The 9,227-nt window shown below is 50.9% G+C and overlaps 1 protein-coding gene across 1 annotated transcript in view; it reads left to right on the top strand.

Moving 5' to 3' along the window:
• jade2 (jade family PHD finger 2) overlaps window positions 1–6,612 on the top strand; it is a 77,600-nt gene extending 70,988 nt beyond the window's left edge. The window contains 1 exon segment of the mRNA XM_061247930.1: window positions 5,792–6,612. Within this exon segment, the coding sequence (XP_061103914.1) occupies window positions 5,792–6,612 (821 nt within the window).
• The last annotated feature ends 2,615 nt before the right edge of the window (window positions 6,613–9,227 follow it).

Raw genomic sequence — 9,227 nt, 5'->3', positions numbered from 1 at the left:
GTTAGCTTGATAACTGCACTGAGTAAAACCCACAAAGCAGGATTACTGAGTTAGCTGGATAACTGCACTGAGTGAAACCCACAAAGCAGGATTACTGAGTTAGCTTGATAACTGCACTGAGTAAATCCCACAAAGCAGGATTACTGAGTTAGCTGGATAACTGCACTGAGTGGAACCCACAAAGCAGGATTACTGAGTTAGCTGGATAACTGCACTGAGTAAATCCCACAAAGCAGGATCACTGAGTTAGCTGGATAACTGCACTGAGTAAAACCCACAGAGCAGGATTACTGAGTTAGCTGGATAACTGCACTGAGTAAAACCCGGAGCCCTTCCAAAACTGGCAGCATAGCATATTGTACCGTAGCATATTGTAGCGTAGCATATTGTAGCGTTTACTCAGGGATTTTCATTTGAGGTCGGTTTGCAGGGGTTTTTCAAGGGCCACTCCTGTGACCATCACTTAGAAAGCCCAGTGTAATCCTGATGAACTCGGCTCATGAAATGGTCATACAGGTAAAAAATAAAAATGTTAACTTCCACTCCGCACTATAAATTTGTGTTTTCAGTGAAATGTGTTGACGGAAATACATCTTACTGTGCAAGCTTTTATAGTGTACTTACTCGGCACCCATTCTAAATTACGATTCCTCTAAATGACTAATTATGTGGAAAACCAAAGCAAAAACAAGATTATAAGTAGCTCTGCAAATGCACCGTCATCAAAATAAGCTATGAACACACGGTCAAAGAATTACAAGTCTTAAAACTTGAATTTCAAGTTTATGAGCGACAGCAGAATCTTACTTTGTTTATGTTTCATAATCCACATTTATTGGCTGGAAACTGTGCAGGAAATAGCCTTGTTTTCTTGGGTTCAGCCTCACTCAAACCGCTTGGGAGGGATGAGGGTTGAGAGCAGTGGAATTTAAACTGAATATTTCTGCATCCGAGTTTCTTCCATTTTGCTGAACTTGACCAAGCCAATACAGAGCAACATTTGCTAATTAGCCTTAGCCATGTTGGCTAATCAGCCTCAGCTGTGGTGGCTAATTAACCTCGGCAGTGTTGGCTAATTAGTATTAGCTATGTTGGCTAATTAGCCTTAGCATCAGCACTGTTGCCTAATTAGCCTTAGCCATGTTGGCTAATTAGCCTTAGCAGTGTTGGCTAATTAGCCTTAGCCTTAGTGTTTCCTCATTAGCCTTGACAGTGTTGAGTAATTAGCCATAGTTTTAGCAGTGCTGGATAATTAGCAGGCTATTGGCTTTGTCTTTGTCATCTTGGAATAGGATGCTAATTCACCTCTGCATTTAGCTTATGCAGCTAGCTAGATGTGAAGCTGGCACACTTTTTTTTCAGAATGGCTATCAGTGCCAAGCTGTCTAGCTGGTTAGCTATCCGAAGCTACTGAAAAGGAAACCTGTATATACTGTAGTATCCAAGCAGCACTTTGATGCTCTGGCTGCTAACTGAAGCTAGCCAAGTTAGAAACTAGCAAAGTAAATAACATTCCAAAAGTTTTATATGAATTTTCAAGGGGGATTGTAATTTTCAGGTCTATGAATAGTCTTCCCTTTCCTTGTAAGCATCCAGTAGCTGCCTTTGACATCACATTGGATAACCACCTGACCTGTGAGCGACTCAGGATGGTGATGTATATACTGTGTGTGTGTGTGTGTGTGTGTGTGTGTGTGTGTGTGTGTGTGTGTGTGTGTGTGTGTGTGTGTGTGTGTGTGTGTGTGTGTGTGTGTGTGTGTGTGTGTGTGTGTGTGTGTGTATGTAATGAGTGTATATGTATTTGAAATGCCTTTTTGAAAGGGTAATGTGATAATAGTGGCCCGCCCTGATTGGTCCATGCGTGAAGTGTGAGCTCTGGTTATATTTAGCAGCACTTGCTTTGAGGGACTGTTGAAAAACGTCCGTTCGCTCTGTTTTCACTGCGAAACTCTCGGCCCTCGTCTGCGGACAATGCGTGTGTCAGGACCATCTGCCCCCCACCCCCCAACACGCCTGGCCCCCCCCTTCCCCGGCCGGCCTGTGCATGGAAACGCTCCGTCACCGTCAGGCACAGGACATTCTGTACCCCCTCCACCGCCGTTAGTACGTTAGCAATCTGACGTCCTGCCAAATGTACACAAACGCAGAGATCTTTTTTCTTTTTTTTTTCCCCGGGGTCTTGACATCGTGGAGTTTATAGTGTGCCGATGCGCTGGCCTGCGTCTCCCTGCCGCACGTAACCTGGAGATTAAGCTGGAGCCCGACTGGATGGGAGCGGGAGGGATTTTGGCTCGCCAGACTTGGCACAATAAGTATCCAGCACGTTTTTTTTTGATGTGGTTGCAAGGTTTTGTCTCGCGGAATGTGTGTAAAATGTTTGGTTTTGGTACGAGTCGTCCCCTCCTGGTTAGGTGTGTTGGGTGTGTTGGGTGTGTTTGGTGTGTTCAGTGTGTTTGTTGGGTGTGTTTGGTGTGTTTGGTGTGTTTGGTGTGTTTGGTGTGTTTGGTGTGTTTGGTGTGTTTGGTGTGTTTGGTGTGTAGGGTGTGTTGGGTGTGTTGGGTGTGTTTGGTGCGTTGGGTGTGTTTGGTGCGTTGGGTGCGTTGGGTGTGTTCGGGTCTTTCCTGTGGCTCCCTGGGTGTTGCCGGCTCTCCGTCCCGGCGCTGGGTGTTGCCCATCTTTGTTTCCCTGGCGCAGGTATTGAGTTTTGGCGGCTCGGGGTTGTCCCGGGCGACGGCCGCTACCTGAGAACAATCGGCCGTCTGTGGCGTGGGCCTGTGCAAACAAAGCCCAACCTGGCAACCCCCCAAGAGCCGCATTCCAGGCCCGGCCCGGCCCGGGACGGAGTGTGCGGGGCCCGGAGGTACCGATGCGGGCGGGCCCAAAACCCGCCCCCCGCCCCCCCCCCCCCCTGCAGTGGGACACAGTGTCCCGGGCCTCTGCGGTCCTGCTAGGACTGCGGCCCGACCCGGATACCTGCCCCTGCCCCTGCCCCCCCCCCCCCCCCCCCTTCTGCCACTGCCCGCTCGGCCCTCTCCACAGTGCCACTCAGAGTTCTGGGTCCTGGAGGTGTGGCTGCGGACGGGCTGGACTGTGGCTGGACCCGAGACCGAATCAGAACCAGAACACCCCCCCCCACCTCACCTCCCAGCAACGCTGAGCTGCGTCATGGAAACAGCCAAACTTCAGTGTGGGGCAGGGGTGAGGGGGGAATGAAGGGCATCAGTCTGCGCGGGGGTGGGGGGAGGCTATTGTTGGCAGGGGTGCATGTCTGGCTCCTCAATGTTGCCAAGAGCTTTTTTTTTTGGGGGGGGGGGGGGGAGGGTGTTTGCAGGGGGAGGCTGCACTTTCATTCTATTAATATCTTAGTCTGGAGGCCTTTTTTCACAGAAATAAAATTCATTTTGGGATTCCTGCACCTCTGTCCAAACATAGCCTGGTCCCGCATCCTCCACATTCCTGATCCCTGGGGGATTTGGGAATACGCTCCGCTTTCCCAGGCGTAGTTTGATCCAGACGTGCGTTGAGACGGTGGTGTTTTCCTCCTGCTGTAATTACTGTGATTAAACCGGGCCAGAGCCTCCGCCTAATCCCTGTAAACACCACCAGCTCACACCCGAGTGTCAGGCTCGATCAGAGAAACCATCATAACTTCTGGGGTTTAAACGCAGAGAAACCTCCATCGTAACTTCTGGGGGTTTAAACACAGAGAAATCTCCATCATAACTTCTGGGGGTTTAAACACAGAGAAATCTCCATCGTAACTTCTGGGGGTTTAAACACAGAGAAACCTCCATCATAACCTCTGAGGGTTTAAACACGGAGAAATCGCCATCATAACTTCTGAGAGTTTGAACACAGAAATCTCCATCATAACTTCTGAGGGTCTGAATACAGAGAAACCTCCATCATAACTTCTGAGGGTTTAAACACGGAAATCTCCATCATAACTTCTGAGGTTCTGAATACAGAAATCTCCATCATAACTTCTGAGAATCTGAACACCGAAATCTCCATCATAACTTCTGAGGGTCTAAACACAGAGAAATCTCCATCATAACTTCTGAGGGTCTAAACACAGAGAAATCTCCATCATAACTTCTGAGGGTTTAAACACAGAGAAATCTCCATCATAACTTCTGAGGGTTTAAACACAGAGAAATCGCCATCATAACTTCTGAGAGTTTGAACACAGAAATCTCCATCATAACTTTTGAGAGTTTGAACACAGAAATCTCCATCATAACTTTTGAGAGTCTGAACACAGAAATCTCCATCATAACTTCTGAGGGTTTAAATACAGAGAAATCCTTTTTAATATTTACCTTTTTTCATTTGTTTTACCAGCTTGGCCTTTAAGAGGCGATAATTTAATTTCTTTATTTTCTTGTATGATCAGTTTTTCAGTTGGGTGCGTGGGTGTGTAAAACTCTTGGCGATTCCCTGTCGATGTTGTTTTAGCGAGCGTGGGGTTGGGTTCTGAAAGGCAGGGCATTGTTGTATTTTGTGGGGTTTTTTTAGCAGGGTGGAAGGGAGTTGTGCTTGTCGAGATGGGATTTTGGTGTGGGAAGGGGGTCGTTTGGGATGGGATTTTGGTGTGGAAAGGGGGGTCGTTTGGGATGGGATTTTGGTGTGGAAAGGGGGCTGTTTTTGGGATGCGATGCCTGTGAGATGGAGATGAGAACGCCCACACACCCGTGCACGCCGGCGTGACGCACAGCAAGCCCGTCAACAGGGTGACTCATTTAGGACTCGATCTGAGGCGGGTTCTGACTCGGACTGTCGCATGTTGGGTGACTGATTGACCAGTAGAGTCTGCGGTGTAGTCATTTATGGCCGGTGCGGAAAGCACCCCGAGAATCCCCTGATGCACACGGTGCTGCACCAACTGACAACCTCGGGTTGTCCATGTTCCATTTACGTCAAATTATGGGAGGCTCTTGTTTAACCCTTCAAGTCCCAAGATTGCTGAATGGCAATAATTTCCCTATTTTCTCAACCGAAGCCAAATTTTGGTGGATTTTGGTGGAGCCACATCTTATTGGAGACTCTGAGCCGTTAGCCGTGGCTGTATGCTGTTAGCTGTAGCTCTGTGTTGTTAGCTCTGTGTCGTTAACTGTTAGCTGGGTGTCATTCGCTCTCTGCCGTTAGCCGTTGCTGTATGGCGTTAGCCGTAATTGTGTGCTATTAGCTGCAGCTCTGTGTCGTTAGCTGTAGTTGTGTGTCGTTAGCTGTTAGCTGGGCGTTGTTAGCTCTGTGCCATTAGCCGTAGTTGGGTGCGGTTAGCTGTAGCTCTGTGTCGTTAGCTGTAGCTGTTAGCTGGGCGTCGTTAGCTGTGTGCCGTTAGCCTTAGCTGTAGCTCTGTGTCTTTAGCTGTTAGCTGGGTGTCATTAGCTCTGTGCCATTAGCCGTAGCTGTAGCTGTGTGCGGTTAGCTGTAGCTCTGTGTCGTTAGCTGTAGCCGTTAGCTCTGTGCCATTAGCCGTAGCTGTAGCTCTGTGTCGTTAGCTGTAGCTCTGTGTCGTTAGCTGTAGCTCTGTGTCGTTAGCTGTAGCTGTGTGCCGTTAGCTGTAGCTCTGTGTCGTTAGCTGTAGCTCTGTGTCGTTAGCTGTAGCTGTGTGCCGTTAGCTGTAGCTCTGTGTCGTTAGCTGTAGCTCTGTGTCGTTAGCTGTAGCTCTGTGTCGTTAGCTGTAGCTGTGTGCCGTTAGCTGTAGCTCTGTGTCGTTAGCTGTAGCTGTGTGCCGTTAGCCGTAGCCGGTAGCTGGGTGCTGATTGGCTCTCCTCCCTCTGCGCAGGTCTGTCGCGGTCCTTCCCCCTGGACGGCGCTCTGTTCGACGGCTGGCTGGCGCAGTCGGTGCAGATCACGGCGGAGGACATGCTGAGCCCCTGGGCGCTGGACGGGAAGCCCCGGCTGCTGTCGGACCAGCTGCTGCAGGGGGAGCAGAGCCTGCTGAGCCTGATGATGGACCAGTCCCTGCAGTCCACCTGGAAGACCCCTCACCTGGGCCGCAAGACCCGGCCCAAGCCCCGCCCCCGCGGCCACAAGCCGCCGCCCAACGCCTCCCCCAGCCCCGCCTCCTCCGCCGCCGCCGCCGCGGCGACCGTCGCCCGGGGCAACCGGCCGGCGGAGAGGGGCGGGGCCCGGGCGCGGAGGGCGGAGCGGTGCCGGTCGGCGAAGGCGCAGCGTCACCTCCACCTGCACCACCAGCTCCACCCCCAGGCCCGGCCCAGCGAGGGAGGGGGGCAGGACCCCCCGCAGCCCCCCATCTCCAAAATGGACTCCTGCCACATCTCCCCGCCCGAGCCCAGCTGCCCCCTCACAGTGCCTAAACCCGGGGGCGGGGCTAAAGCGGGGGGCGTGACGCGCTCCACTGTGAGACTCCGCCTCTCGCGGCAGGGGAAGGCGTCCCGCCCGAAGGTCGGAGGTCAGGAGGCGGGCGGGGAGCGGGAGGGGCCGGGGGCGAAGGACAGCTCCTCGCTCTTCGACGGCGAGACGGACGGGTATTTCTCGGACGCGGAGCAGAGCGACTGCGACGCGCGGGCCCCCGCCGCGCGCCTCGCCCCGCTGCATGCTGGGAAGGAGGACGTGCTCCGGCGCAGCGTCATGGCTTCCTAAAAAAAAATTTAAACAATAAACTCGCAAAAAAAAAAAAAAAACGTTTCGAAAATACAAAAAACAACAACAAAAACAAAAAAAACCGTTGACCAGAAGACAGTGAAACCTGCGTTCCATCCCCGGTCCCAACTGCCATGGCCTGTGTCTGTCTGTCCGTGTGTCTCTCTGTACAGACCTCTCTCTCAAACCAAATCTGTGTGAAGCTCCCGCGTCACCCTGACCCGCAGCGCTGACGTTTTGAGAGCGCGGTGATTAATTAGCGCTCCTGACGAGGAGGGGGGGGCCCCGCCAGATGGGCTGTGTGACCCCCCCCCCCCCCCCCCCGCTCTGGGTAGCGGCGCGTTGCCGGGGTAACGCTGAGGAGGGGCGGGGACGTAGACTTCAGGGCATTACGAGCTGTCTCCGCGTTACTCCCCATCTCGCCTTCTCCACAGATCAGTGACGGAGCCGTCTGACGGACCGTTCCGCTTTTACAGAAACTACGACAACAACAAAAAAAGAAAAAGGCATTTTTAAACGATGTTTTAAAAGCACAATTCGAAAAACAGGGACAGTAGCTCGCGCACATCCAAATGCACACACACACACACACACACGTGCACAGACACTCACTCACGCACACACACACACACCCCCTCACCCACACACACAGAAACAAGTCAAGGCAAGCTCTCGCGCTCTTGCGTTCGTGTCTCTCCGTGTCTCTGTGTCGCCCCCCCCGGTGTTTAAACGGGGGGGGAGAGAGAGAGAGAGAGAGAGAGAGAGAGACTTTAAAGTGTCCTAGCTCACCCTTCACTGCTCAGTTAGAAAGATAAGGCAGGAAAAGGAGAGGATGATGAAGAGGTTGGGACAGAAAGGATGATGAAGAGGTTGGGACATCGCAACCGTTTTAATAGAACGTGCCTTCTGTCGCTCCCCTCCAAAAAATGTACTTACAATCGCGCTGATCGTGCTAATCCCACACTACAATCACGGGGGCCCCAGATTCGGAGGAGAACACTGGCTCCCTGGGACCAGCCGGGGGTTCGGGTGTGTGTCCCTTAGTGCCTGAGAGAATGAGCCTGGCTGCGCTTTAGAGTGGGGGGTTCTGGGAAGGGAGGAGTGTGTCGTGCGTGTGTGTGTGTGTGTGTGTGTGTGGCCACAGCTGCCCAAAATCAACCCAGCGCTGAGAAATGCCCCTAATCAACCCAGCGCTGAGAGATGCCCCTAATCAACCCAGCGCTGAGAGAAGCCCCTAATCAACCCAGCGCTGAGAGAAGCCCCTAATCAACCCAGCGCTGAGATGCAACGCGGGCAGCTGTGCGATAAAGCCCAAAAAAACACCCAGGTAATTCCCCCGTGAGATTATTTGTGAGATTATTAGCCCTTAATTATCCGTGGAGGGTGGGGGGTGTTTTGCCTTCGTTACGCAGTGAAGCCGTCGTCGTCTTCCTGTTTCCTCCTGGTCTTCTGCTCGCTGGCTTTTCCCACTTTTCCGCCATTACGGAGCAATATTCCACCAGGCTTGGAGGAATTGGGAGATTTGTTTAAATACACTGTGGTTAGATTGAACATACCCCCCTCCCCCCCATATCCCCGTAATCAGTGTCCCGGCCCCAAATGCTAAATAGGTGGAGAATTGTGTCCGTTAGTCACGGTTTCTTGTCCCCATTCAGAAGAAGTGTATTTTCTACTTGCAAGAGGTCCACAGTATTAACTCAGGGTTTCAGAGTGTCAGAGCTGAAAAAGTCAATCAAATTAAAAACCATATATATGTGTATGTATGCATGTACATAAATATATGTGTATATATGTATATATGTCTGTGTATATATAGATATAGACATGTATATGTAGATGTATCTATATATAGGAAAATATATAGATATGTGTTTATACATTTATTTTCTGGCTGTTGTTTGGCAAGTTATACTGTTCCAGCTAAAACTGAGCATTCTTTTACTCGTGGATGTAAAAGGCTTGTTTTTTGTTTGTTTTGTTTTGTTTTTGTTTGTTTTGTTTTGACAATGCCAAAGAACACGGCACGGCCTGGTTTTTGTTTGTCGAGTTTTATTTCCTGTTTGTCTGATCCGTGATTGGACGACTGAAGAAGCTGGCGTCTTGTACCCGCCGTTTGTCTCTGATGATTGGCTGGCACCAGGGACCCCCCCCCCCAAGAACCTGTCTCCTCTTCGGGGGGGGGGTCAGGAGGGTGTTAGACGGACCCCCCTGTAGAGAGCCAGCACTCACGTTAACAGGGTTGTTTTTAAGTTTTATTTTCGTTGCTGTCTGTTTTGTTTGTTTTTTTTAATAGACGCCTTTTCTCTACCCGTCTGCATTTGGAATGCAAATATTGGTTAGACGAGATTTTATTTTTGTTTTCGAGCAGTGTTTCAGAGGCAATGGTTCATGTTAGATCATTAATAAAACACTCTCACTCGCACACTGTCTCACACTCACACGCTGTCAACACATTCTGTCACGTATATACGCACTCACACCTTCTCACACTCGGTCTCTCACACACACACACACACACACACGGTTCGTTTCCACACTGAAACGGGCTGTACGTCACATACACACACCTGATGTTGTGGAAAAGAAACACTGGTCTGTGGATGCCACTCTCTACA

The sequence above is a fragment of the Conger conger genome, chromosome 7, assembly GCF_963514075.1.
Source record: "Conger conger chromosome 7, fConCon1.1, whole genome shotgun sequence".
In the NCBI taxonomy this organism is placed as follows: domain Eukaryota; kingdom Metazoa; phylum Chordata; class Actinopteri; order Anguilliformes; family Congridae; genus Conger; species Conger conger.
Note: the sequence above shows the minus strand (reverse complement) of the source record. Positions and strands in the feature narration are given on the sequence as shown.